The sequence below is a fragment of the Oncorhynchus mykiss genome, chromosome 11, assembly GCF_057628025.1.
Source record: "Oncorhynchus mykiss isolate SJ-2025 chromosome 11, ASM5762802v1, whole genome shotgun sequence".
Taxonomy (NCBI): Eukaryota; Metazoa; Chordata; class Actinopteri; order Salmoniformes; family Salmonidae; genus Oncorhynchus; species Oncorhynchus mykiss.
The window spans coordinates 77,990,001-78,003,066 of NC_143032.1; the positions used below are offsets into that span (position 1 = coordinate 77,990,001).

At 42.3% G+C, this 13,066-nt stretch overlaps 1 protein-coding gene across 1 annotated transcript in view; it reads left to right on the forward strand.

The window, feature by feature from the left end:
* The window catches only part of hs3st1l2 (heparan sulfate (glucosamine) 3-O-sulfotransferase 1-like 2), a 28,491-nt gene extending 22,317 nt beyond the window's left edge, over positions 1–6,174 (forward strand). Inside the window, exons 2-5 of the mRNA XM_036936376.2 lie at positions 2,442–2,793; positions 3,044–3,308; positions 3,494–3,668; positions 3,827–6,174. Of these exons, the coding sequence (XP_036792271.2) occupies positions 2,566–2,793; positions 3,044–3,308; positions 3,494–3,668; positions 3,827–4,055 (897 nt within the window). The 5' untranslated portion in view covers positions 2,442–2,565 and the 3' untranslated portion in view covers positions 4,056–6,174. The remainder of the gene's footprint in view (positions 1–2,441; positions 2,794–3,043; positions 3,309–3,493; positions 3,669–3,826) is intronic.
* The last annotated feature ends 6,892 nt before the right edge of the window (positions 6,175–13,066 follow it).

Sequence of the window (13,066 nt, forward strand, 5' to 3'; positions counted from 1 at the left end):
GAGAGAGAGAGAGAGAAGGGGGCATTATCAGGGTTAGGGTCAGAGAGAGAGAGAGAAGAGGGGCATTAGCAGGGTTAGGGTCAGAGAGAGAGAGAGAAGAGGGGCATTATCAGGGTTAGGGTCAGAGAGAGAGAGAGAAGAGGGGCATTAGCAGGGTTAGGGTCAGAGAGAGAGAGAGAGAAGAGGGGCATTATCAGGGTTAGGGTCAGAGAGAGAGAGAGAAGAGGGGCATTAGCAGGGTTAGGGTCAGAGAGAGAGAGAGAGAGAGAAGAGCGGCATTAGCAGGGTTAGGGTCAGAGAGAGAGAGAGAAGAGGGGCATTATCAGGGTTAGGGTCAGAGAGAGAGAGAGAAGGGGGTCAGTAATAGGATTAGGGTCAGAGAGAGAGAGAGAGAGAGGGGTCAGTAGCAGGGTTAGGGTCAGAGAGAGAGAGAGAGGGGTCAGTAGCAGGGTTAGGGTCAGAGAGAGAGAGAAGAGGTGCATTAGCAGGGTTAGGGTCAGAGAGAGAGAGAGACAAGGGGGTCAGTAGCAGGGTTAGGGTCAGAGAGAGAAGGGGGTCAGTAGCAGGGTTAGGGTCAGAGAGAGAAAGAGGGGTCAGTAGTAGGGTTAGGGTCAGAGAGAGAGCGAGAGGGGTCAGGAGCAGGGTTAGGGTCAGAGAGAGAGAGAGAGGGGGGTCAGTAGCAGGGTTAGGGTCAGAGAGAGAGAGAGAGGGGGGTCAGTAGCAGGGTTAGGGTCAGAGAGAGAGAGGGGGGGGGTCAGTAGCAGGGTTAGGGTCAGAGAGAGAGAGAGGGGGGGGTCAGTAGCAGGGTTAGGGTCAGAGAGAGAGAGGGGGGGGGGTCAGTAGCAGGGTTAGGGTCAGAGAGAGAGAGAGAGGGGGGTCAGTAGCAGGGTTAGGGTCAGAGAGAGAGAGGGGGGGGGGGTCAGTAGCAGGGTTAGGGTCAGAGAGAGAGAGAGAGGGGGGTCAGTAGCAGGGTTAGGGTCAGAGAGAGAGAGAGAGGGGGGGGGGGGTTCAGTAGCAGGGTTAGGGTCAGAGAGAGAGAGAGGGGGGGGGGGTCAGTAGCAGGGTGGAAGTGAAGCAGAATGCTCTGCCTCTAGACAGGAGGGAATACTCCAGTGTATCAGGGAGACTCCAGGGAGGCTAAACACACACAGTCAGACAGACAGAGAGAAACATTACTACACGATACTAACAACACAGTGTGTTTTATATCCTTATGGAACAAAGTCATTGCCACCACTTTCAGAGTAACTAGTAGAAACATCAGCACAAACCCTTCAGCCTTGATAGGTGACTTGATGATGAACTTAATGGTGGTGATGAAGTGAGACGCAAAGAGGCACCGGCCGGGGGGAGGACCTCTCAGGAGGTGCGGGCGGGGAGAGGACCTCTCAGGAGGTGTGGGCGGGGAGAGGACCTCTCAGGAGGTGCGGGCGGGGAGAGGACCTCTCAGGAGGTGCGGGCGGGGAGATGACCTCTCAGGAGGTGCGGGCGGGGAGAGGACCTCTCAGGAGGTGCGGGCGGGGAGAGGACCTCTCAGGAGGTGCGGGCGGGGAGATGACTTCTCAAGAGTTCCGGGAGGGGAGAGAACCTCTCAGGAGGTCTGTGAGATAGGCCAGGGTGAGCAACAACGTTCCCCTAAGGTGTAATTATTGAGGAACAGAGGAACAGAACACTGAGAAGGTTCCTTTCCAGGAACACACACACACACACACACACACTGAACACAAACACACACACACACTGAACACACACGCTGAACACAAACACACACACACGGTGAAAACACACACTGAACACAAACACACACACACTGAACACAAACACACACACACACAAGAAGGTAATTAATAAGACATCAAGCCGGCCCGGACAGAACAACAGCAACAGAAACAAACACAACAACAATGTCAGAGGAAGGATAATGTTATAACACTGCTGTGCAGTGACGATGTTCAGGCCTGGTGAACACAGACTTTAAACAACACCCTAGACACCATGTCAACATGGTGCCTGGACTTTTGCATTCGCTCTCTACAAGTCACTCTTTACGTGACTGGTTATCTGCCTGTCGAGGACAAGTGACAGCCAGCACACACCTCCTCTCTGTTCCAGACCAGGACTGAGAGATACAGGACACCCCCATACCTCCTATTAAAAAGAACCCTGTGTCTTCTCTTCTAAATGGTTTATTTTCTCATGTTAGCCCATGTCAGTGTATTTCAGTGTCTATGACTGCCATGTGGGTAAAACGTGAACTTTTACCTTGACATTGCGGCAATTTTTTCATTAATTGAATGACAGAATAAACATTATGGCTCCTCAGAGAACCCCAGTTTGACACAGCAGCTCCAGCCTTCAAGCAGTTTTAAAACACACCACAGTGAGGCGTCACTAGTATATGCCAATCTTTTAAAAATAACACATCCTTTATTTATTTGCAGGCTCTACACTGAAGACTTCTAGATCCTGAACCTGTGTTATCAAGGAGCCTCCGTCCTCCTCCCAGCCCCCAAGCCCCCTGTGTGTGTGTGTGTGTGTGTGTGTGTGTGTGTCCACCAGTCCACCATGCTGTGGACTGTTCCCCTAGTTCTGCTGGTTCTCCTCTTACTGCAGACCCAGCTATGTGTCTGTCTACGGGGGCTCCGAGCGGCCGGCTCTTCCTCCTCTCGCTCTCGTAATGCCACCCAGCAGCGCCTGCCTGGAGCCGTCATCATCGGCGTGCGTAAAGGTGGCACCAGGGCCCTTCTAGAGATGCTCAACCTCCATCCGGACGTAGAGGTTGCCAAAGCTGAGGTAATGACAAACAGAAGCATCATCGACGTCATGATAACATTGTTTGTAAAGCACTTTCACAATTTAGACTATCATCAAAGCTGTAATCAAATGAAAAGAGTTATGCAGCATAACAGAATGAAAGAATAAGATAACACCTAGAACAGATACTTTACATTTGTGTGTACAATGAAAATACACAATAAACGACTAAAGAAATACAACAACAATTGTATAAGACGTTAAACGACTCTAAATCCGTTTTATTAAGGTGCACTACTTCAACGTGGAAGAGCACTTCCGGCGGGGGCTGACGTGGTACCGTGCCCAGATGCCCTTCACCCTGCCTGGACAGCTGACGGTGGAGAAGACCCCTGGATACTTTGCCTCTCCCCACGTCCCAGTGCGGGTCTGGGAGATGAATCCTGCTGTCCGACTACTGCTGATAGTCCGCGACCCCGCCGAGCGCCTCGTCTCCGACTATACCCAGGTCCTTCATAACCGTGTGACCCGCCACAAGCCCTACCAGCCTCTAGGTAGGTAGCCAAGTTACTGAAAGGTTCAAGTTCTGGGCCGGGCCGGGCGATGACAATGTGGGGACTGAACTAGCTATATTTGTGGGCCACATCAAACAAATTAACAATAAAGTATCCTATTCTATTATTAATACAGTATTATTATAATATTATTTTCTACTGTATTCTATTGTATTCTATTGTAGAGGAGTTGCTGCTCCGACAGGGCCACATCGACCCGGCCTACAAGGCTCTGCAGAGGAGCCTGTACCACCAGCACCTGGCCCGCTGGCTGGATGTATTCCCCAGGGAGCAGGTCCATGTGGTGGATGGAGAGGCCCTCATCAGACACCCCTTCCCGGAGCTCCGCAGGGCTGAGAGGTAACACAAAACCTAGTGTGTGTGTGTGTGTGTGTGTGTGTGTGTGTGTGTGTGTGTGTGTGTGTGTGTGTGTGTGTGTGTGTGAGAGAGAGAGAGAGAGTATATATGCAGCCAAATGAATAAACTAATTGAGGTGATTAACGTTTTCTAATCTATAGGTTCCTGGACCTTCCCCCACGCATTGCTCCCTCCAACTTCTACTTCAACACCACTAAAGGGTTCTACTGCCTCCTCTCTGCCGGGGGACATGACAAGTGTCTGGATGAGTCCAAGGGGAGGCCCCACGCTCCTCTCAGCTCACAGGCCTTCAGGAAGCTGTGTGGATACTTCAGAGAACCCAACAGGCTGTTCTTTGAGATGGTGGGGCGCTCCTTCAGCTGGTGTTGAACTGATTGGGACAGAGCACAGAGAGAGGAGATAGAGAGGGTACATTGGAGATATTGGCCCATAATAACAATATTTGTTATCATAATTCTGTTGGCTTGCTTGGTTGATTGATGGTCCTGTGTGTGACTCAGTTGGTGGAGCATGATGCTTACAATGCCAAGATTGTGGGTTCAATTCCCACTGGGGTCTGGTATGGAAAGAAAATGCATGCACTCACAACTGTAATACGCTGTGGATAAGAGTATTTGCTATATGACTAAAAATGATTGGTTGGATGTTTTAATTTGTGTTTATTGATGGGTGAGTGGGTGGATTAATCCGTTTCAGGTAGATGAGAGATGTGAGGACTACTGCTGCACACATAGGACTTTAGAGATCTCTGTGTTTTAAATGTACTGTCAATGAGCTTCTGCAAGCCAGGCTGAAACCCTGGGAGTAAGCAGCATCCCAAGCAAAGACTGTATAAGATGACAAGCCCTCAATGAGGGACACACACATGATGTGCATATTCAATATGGCTGCTCCACCCGTCACAGATTAGAACCATGACTTGAATACGAGACCATTCTAGTGATTCAATGTTTATGCTACTACCTGCTGGAGAACATGAACTGAAGTGGCCGTTTTGTGATACTGTATACCTGGTTCGTCCTAATACTTCCTGATCATCACTCCTCCTGGTGCCTGTCACGTGAGCCTTTGCTTCCAGGGATGAACACTGTCTGATGCACAAACTGCCATCAAATGTCAGAAAGGAACTACAATAACCTGTGCCATACAATTGTATCATGAACAATCAGGACACATATATAACTCTTGAAATACAATATCTGTAGCTCCTGTTTCGTACTTTTGACGTTCATTAAAATGAGTTCTAGAACAGACACTTAGAAGAAACAGATGAGTTCTACAACAGACACTGTTAAAACCTTAAAAGGATCGTCCCCTTTTTTTCTCCAATTTTCATCGAAAATGACATACCCAAATCTAACTGCCTGTAGCTCAGGACCTGAAGCAAGGATATGCATATTCTTGGTACCATTTGAATGGAAACACTTTGAAGTTTGTGGAAATGTGAAAGGAATGTAGGAGAATATAACACATTAGATCTGGTAAAAGATAATACAAAGAAATGTACCATCATCTTTGAAATGCAAGAGAAAATCCATAATGTACTATTCCAGCCCAGGTGCAATTTAGATTTTGGCCACTAGATGGCAGCAGTGTATGTGCAGCGTTTCTGACTGATCCAATGAACCATTGCATTTCTGTTCAAAATGTTGTATCAAGACTGCCCAAATGTGCCTAATTTGTTTATTAATAACTTTTCATGTTCAAAATTGTGCACTCTCCTCAAACGATACCATGGTATTCTTTCACTGTAATAGCTAATGTAAATTGGACAGGCAGTTAGATTAACAAGAATTTAAGCTTTCTGCCAATAGCAGATATGTCTATGTCCTGGGAAATGTTCTTGCTTCTTACAACCTCATGCTAATCGCATTAGCCTATGTTAGCTCAACCTATCTCGCAGGGGACCCACAAATCCTGAAGAAGTTTTTAAAAGAAACAGATGAGTTCCAGAATGGACTCTGTTAGAATAAATGTATGAGTGTACAGAAGAATGTTTTGAAATGAGATTGGGGCTACTATGAACTGATGCGAGTCTTTGCACTATGAACTGATGCGAGTCTTTGCACTATGAACTGATGCGAGTCTTTGCACTATGAACTGATGCTTAAATGCATAAAAGGTCAGTCTATACAGTATATGTGGAACTACTGTAGCAATATGAAGCTGTTTCAAACTGTCTGACGTTTCAGACTGCTCACCATTTTCACTGAACTGTTTACCATTGTACAAAGTATGCAAAATAATGTCCTCATCTAGATAATTATGTTTGCTTCTAGTGTTATTGTGTTACTAGTGTTACTCTCATATTTGACTTTCACATGTTCAATAGAAATGTATTTTTTGGGGGGGGCGATGGGGTTGTTGAATTTCGATTTTGAATTTTACATTTCGATTTCCAGAAGTTTGAGCTGTAATGCATTGTATGTATTGAACAATATTTAATAGAGTAGGCTCCCTCAATAAACAATTATCTCCACTTAGCTAGGTGTGTGTGCGTGTGTGCTCCATCAGGGAAGTTCTTTAGCTGCTACACAAGCAGTGCAGAACAAAGGTAAAGTAAGACTCTTTATAAAGTGGTCATACTTCAAACACTCAAGCCTCACACGTTAAAATAATCCATCCACCTAACAGGTGTGGCATATCAAGAAACTGATTAAGCAGCACGATCATTACACAGGTGCACCTTGTGCTGGGGACTTATATAAGGCCAGAGCTGTTACCAGAGATCTGAATGTTATTTTTCTCTACTATAAGCCGCCTCCAACGTTGTTTTCGAGAATTTGGCAGTACGTCCAACCAGCCTCACAACCGCAGACCAGGCGTAACCACGCCAACCCAGGACCTCCACATCCGGGTTCCTCATCTGCCGGAACATCTGAGACCAGCGACCCGGACAGCTGATGAAACTAGTAGTTTTGAAGGGAAAAATTGGCTGGGCGTGGCTCCCCAGTGGATGGGCCTATGCCCTCCCAGGCCCTCCCATGACTGCGCCCATGTCCAGGAATGTGAAATCCATAGATTAGGGCCTAATGAATTGATTTCAATTGCCTGATTTCCCTATATGAACTGTAACTCAGCAAAATCTTTGAAATTGTTGTATGTTGCGTTAATAATTTTGCTCAGTATACATTATCATAATGGCTCATATGATACAACGCACCCTATTCCTGTGATCGTAGTCAAAGCACATTCTCTATGATTATTATTGCTAATGACAGTGTAGTCAATGTTCAAGTCACCTGAACTGTCCTAGTGCACATCAAGGGAGTGCTAGTGCTTCGATAGCTGTCTCTGGGTTAACACTGGATAAACCTGTAGATAAACCTGTAGATAAACCTGTAGATAAACCTGTAGATAAACCTGTAGATAAACCTATAGATAAACCTATAGATAAACCTGTAGATAAACCTGTAGATAAACCTGTAGATAAACCTATAGATAAACCTGTAGATAAACCTGTAGATAAACCTGTAGATAAACCTATAGATAAACCTGTAGATAAACCTGTAGATAAACCTGTAGATAAACCTGTAGATAAACCTATAGATAAACCTGTAGATAAACCTGTAGATAAACCTGTAGATAAACCTGTAGATAAACCTATAGATAAACCTGTAGATAAACCTGTAGATAAACCTGTAGATAAACCTATAGATAAACCTGTAGATAAACCTGTAGATAAACCTGTAGATAAACCTGTAGATAAACCTATAGATAAACCTGTAGATAAACCTGTAGATAAACCTGTAGATAAACCTATAGATAAACCTGTAGATAAACCTGTAGATAAACCTGTAGATAAACCTATAGATAAACCTGTAGATAAACCTGTAGATAAACCTGTAGATAAACCTATAGATAAACCTGTAGATAAACCTGTAGATAAACCTGTAGATAAACCTATAGATAAACCTGTAGATAAACCTGTAGATAAACCTGTAGATAAACCTATAGATAAACCTGTAGATAAACCTGTAGATAAACCTGTAGATAAACCTGTAGATAAACCTATAGATAAACCTGTAGATAAACCTATAGATAAACCTGTAGATAAACCTGTAGATAAACCTGTAGATAAACCTATAGATAAACCTATAGATAAACCTGTAGATAAACCTGTAGATCTATAAACCTGTAGATAAACCTGTAGATAAACCTGTAGATAAACCTATAGATAAACCTGTAGATAAACCTGTAGATAAACCTGTAGATAAACCTATAGATAAACCTGTAGATAAACCTGTAGATAAACCTGTAGATAAACCTGTAGATAAACCTATAGATAAACCTGTAGATAAACCTATAGATAAACCTATAGATAAACCTGTAGATAAACCTGTAGATAAACCTGTAGATAAACCTGTAGATAAACCTATAGATAAACCTGTAGATAAACCTGTAGATAAACCTGTAGATAAACCTATAGATAAACCTGTAGATAAACCTGTAGATAAACCTGTAGATAAACCTATAGATAAACCTGTAGATAAACCTGTAGATAAACCTGTAGATAAACCTGTAGATAAACCTATAGATAAACCTGTAGATAAACCTATAGATAAACCTATAGATAAACCTGTATATAAACCTGTAGATAAACCTGTAGATAAACCTGTAGATAAACCTATAGATAAACCTGTAGATAAACCTGTAGATAAACCTATAGATAAACCTGTAGATAAACCTGTAGATAAACCTGTAGATAAACCTGTAGATAAACCTATAGATAAACCTGTAGATAAACCTGTAGATAAACCTGTAGATAAACCTGTAGATAAACCTATAGATAAACCTGTAGATAAACCTGTAGATAAACCTGTAGATAAACCTGTAGATAAACCTATAGATAAACCTGTAGATAAACCTGTAGATAAACCTGTAGATAAACCTATAGATAAACCTGTAGATAAACCTATAGATAAACCTGTAGATAAACCTATAGATAAACCTGTAGATAAACCTGTAGATAAACCTATAGATAAACCTGTAGATAAACGTATAGATAAACCTGTAGATAAACCTATAGATAAACCTGTAGATTGGACTGTCATCAGGATGACAGAAGAAGGTTCATCTCTGGGTCAGACTCATAAAAGTGAGAAGAGTACTTGTCCCATGTGACAACAAAATAGAGAGGGTGTGTGTGTGTGTTTGGAGAAAAAGAGAGAGAGAGAGAAGAGAGAGAGAGAGAGAGAGAGAGAGGGGGAGAGAGAGAGAGAGAGAGAGAGAGAGAGAAAGAGAGAGAGAGAGAGAGAGATGACATCCATATCACATTTCTTAAGTCCCTCAGAGCACTGACACACCCCCCAGCATTAGGTGTGTAAATAGCGCCTCCTGCTGTTAGATTACAACACTATCTTTAATTGTCATCTCCCTGAAGGATCCTCACAGAAAACTCCCGAGGTCCATTTCCAAATTATAAAATGCATAGCTTCATTTAATGTTTCCACACTTTTCTCAGTACAACAAATACACTCTCCTAAGTATTTATTTGGACAGTGGAGCTAAAGTTTGTATATTTGTCTCCATACACCAGCATTTTGTATTTACGGTCTGAGGTGACAGTACATAATGTCACCTTTTATTTCAGGGTATTTTCATACATATCTGTTTTACCGTTTAGAAATGGAAGAACTTTATGTATCTAGTCCCCCCATTTGAATATATATTTTTTCATCATTATTTGGACAAATTTATAGTGTATTAACGTGGGCAAAAATCCAGTATTTGGTCCCATATTCCTATCACACAATGACTACATCAAGCTTGTGACTCGACAAACTTTGATGCATTTGCTGTTGGTTTTGGTTGGGTTTCAGATGATGTTTTGCACCAATAGGAACTGAGTGTTAAACGATGTATTGTGCCGTTTTGGAGTCCCTTGTAATTGTAGATAAGAATAGAAGATGTTTCTGAACAGTACTACATTAATGTGGATGCTACCATGATTATAGATAACCATGAATTGATTCGTGAATACTGATGAGTGAGAAAGTTAAAGAGGGAACAAAGAGCATACCCCCATAATGGTGATAGGTTAGAATGTTTTGGGGTCTTTATATTTGTGTATTGTTTTTGCAGGTCAGCAGTGTCTGTGTAGCCTATTCCCTTGTATTCTCCAAGGGGTAGTTTTCCATTACTGTGCCAGGCTGCAGTGCAGAGACAGAGTAGAGTGCTGACATTTCAGGGAGATCACAGATGGCAGGACATTTGCTCCCCAGCAGGACCCCTCATATGAGGGTAACCTCGGGGGGCTAATACTGGCATATTATCAAAGCATTAGAGTAAAATATGTGTTATATGAAGTGCACATTACAGTTGTTTTCAATCAGCTAGGTTTCAATCCGATTGGCGGCAGATTTTCATGCGCATAATTCAAAAAATCTGCATAAATACAATATGCGCATATTCAAAAATCTGCATAAATACAATATGCGCATGTTCCCCACTAGAGATTTGTTTCCAATCAAATTGACTTGTTGCAGATAAAATGCTGTGTGTGATGAGGTAGAGCACATCAAATACCTTTTGCGGTTAAATTCCCACATACCCAATACAAAAATACAAGTTAAATGGGTTTCCATCACATTTTCATCTCTACTGATGGTTTTCTCACAAAAAATGTTTTGTTAAATAGAGAGTGTGCCCACTGTGGTAAATAGTTAAATAGAGAGTGTGCCCACTGTGGTAAATAGTTAAATAGAGAGTGTGCCCACTGTGGTAAATAGTTAAATAGAGAGTGTGCCCACTGTGGTAAATAGTTAAATAGAGAGTGTGCCCACTGTGGTAAATAGTTAAATAGAGAGTGTGCTCCACTGTGGTAAATAGTTGAATAGAGAGTGTGCCCACTGTGGTAAATAGTTAAATAGAGAGTGTGCCCACTGTGGTAAATAGTTAAATAGAGAGAGTGTGCCCACTGTGGTAAATAGTTAAATAGAGAGTGTGCCCACTGTGGTAAATAGTTAAATAGAGAGTGTGCCCACTGTGGTAAATAGTTAAATAGAGTGTGTGCCCACTGTGGTAAATAGTTAAATAGAGAGAGTGTGCCCACTGTGGTAAATAGTTAAATAGAGAGTGTGCCCACTGTGGTAAATAGTTGAATAGAGAGTGTGCCCACTGTGGTAAATAGTTGAATAGAGAGTGTGCCCACTGTGGTAAATAGTTAAATAGAGAGAGTGTGCCCACTGTGGTAAATAGTTAAATAGAGAGTGTGCCCACTGTGGTAAATAGTTAAATAGAGAGTGTGCCCACTGTGGTAAATAGTTAAATAGAGAGTGTGCCCACTGTGGTAAATAGTTGAATAGAGAGTGTGCCCACTGTGGTAAATAGTTAAATAGAGAGAGTGTGCCCACTGTGGTAAATAGTTAAATAGAGAGTGTGCCCACTGTGGTAAATAGTTAAATAGAGTGTGCCCACTGTGGTATTGGCACGTGTCCTCTAGCTAACAGCTCGTAGCTACAGTTCAGGTAGGCCTATTAGTCTACATGATGAGATTATTACGGACAAAATAATGAGATCATTTTGATTTGTCAAACTGCAGCCAAGCAAACATGGATGATCATGTCACCAGAATAGAGGCATCCTGCATGCGAACGGTTTGCGTATATACACTGAACAAAAATATAACTGCAACGTGCAACAATTTCAAAGATTTTACTGAGAAACAGTTCGTATTAAGAAATCAGTCAATTGAAATCAATAAATTGGGTCGTAAGTTATGGATTTCACATGACTGGGAATAAATATATGCATCTGTGTTTTTTAAGGTAGGGGGGCGTGGATCAGAAAACCAGTCAGTATATGTTGTGATCACCATTTGCCTCATGCAGCACGACGCATCTCCTTCACATTGTGGCCTGTGATTGTGGCCTGTGGGATGTTGTCCCACTTCTCTTCAATGGCTGTGCAAAGTTGCTGGACATCAGCAGGAACTAGAACACACTGTTGTACACGTCGATCCAGAGCATCCCACACATGCTCAATGAGTGACATGTCTGGTGAGTCTGCAGGCCATGGAAGATCTGGGACATTTTCAGCTTCCAGGAATTGTGTACAGATCCTTGCGACATGGGGCCGTGCATTACTATAAATTAGATAGCTAACAAACTTGGCTAGCTAGCTAGCTTGTTCTAGATTGTTTTCTCATCATGAATGAAGCAGGTAGCTAGCTACCTTGTGGTATGGTTATGTGAAATGACAATATTCTCCTGCAATATCAACACAATTTTGATTCATGATTTATGCATTGCCAGTTTGGAGTGGATCACAGACCAACACTACCACCACATTGGGTCTGGACTGCCAGGGACTTCCGCTGACGACCCAATCAGGCATCCATCGTCCATAACAAACAGGGGTATTGAGAGTGGGAAACGTTTTTATGTGAAATAAAAAATTGTTTTTAGCAAATGGCCTAAATTTGCATCTTTACAGAAAACGTGTTGTGATTGGAGCTCTGGATTTGCCATGCTGCCTTTTTAAAACAGAAATAGCAGATGTCAGTATCTTGTTATTAGTTGTTATTATTATCTCTTGTTTTTTTTGTGTATTTTCTTAAAACTGCATTGTTGGTTAAGGGCTTGTAAGTAAGCATTTCACTCTAAGGTCTACATATTCTAAATTATGTCGCTGTACATTTAAAAAATGCTGAACAAATAGTTATATTGACTACGTCCATCTTAGCTCGCTCTTTAGGAGTTTACACACTCCCAGGAAGGTCATACATGATGGAAAATTAGCTTCCCTACAGAAAAGGCTCTAACGCACAAATCTAGATGGAGGGGAGGGTGTGTGGCCAGAAACAGCAGGGGTTCAAAATTTAGAACCCAGTTCCTACATTTGAATATAAAAATGTATTTTATTAAACCAAACTATGCTACATTTTAACTCTGGACCCTCAGGATGAACAATCAGAGCAAGATTACTTGCATGTAGGTACATGATTTACCTTCAGAGGTGAATGTATGAAACAAAGTGCCGTGAGATAAGTTTTTGTTGTTGTTGTGCACTCTCCTCAAACACACTCTATTTCCATTGTAAAAGCTACTGTAAATTGGACAGTGCAGTTAGATTAACAAGAATTTAAGCTTTCTGCACATAAATGAACTCAGCAAAAAAAGAAGGAAACCGTCTTTCAAAGATCATTTGTAAAAATCCCAAAATCACTTCACAGATCTTCATTGTAAAGGGTTTAAACACTGTTTCCCATGCTTGTTCAATGAACCGTAAACAATTAATGAACATGCACCTGTGGAACGGTCGTTAAGACACTAACAGCTTACAGACGGTAGGAAATTAAGGTCACAGTTATGAAAACTTAGGACACTAAAGAGGCCTTTCTACTGACTCTGAAAAACACCAAAAGAAAGATGCCCAGT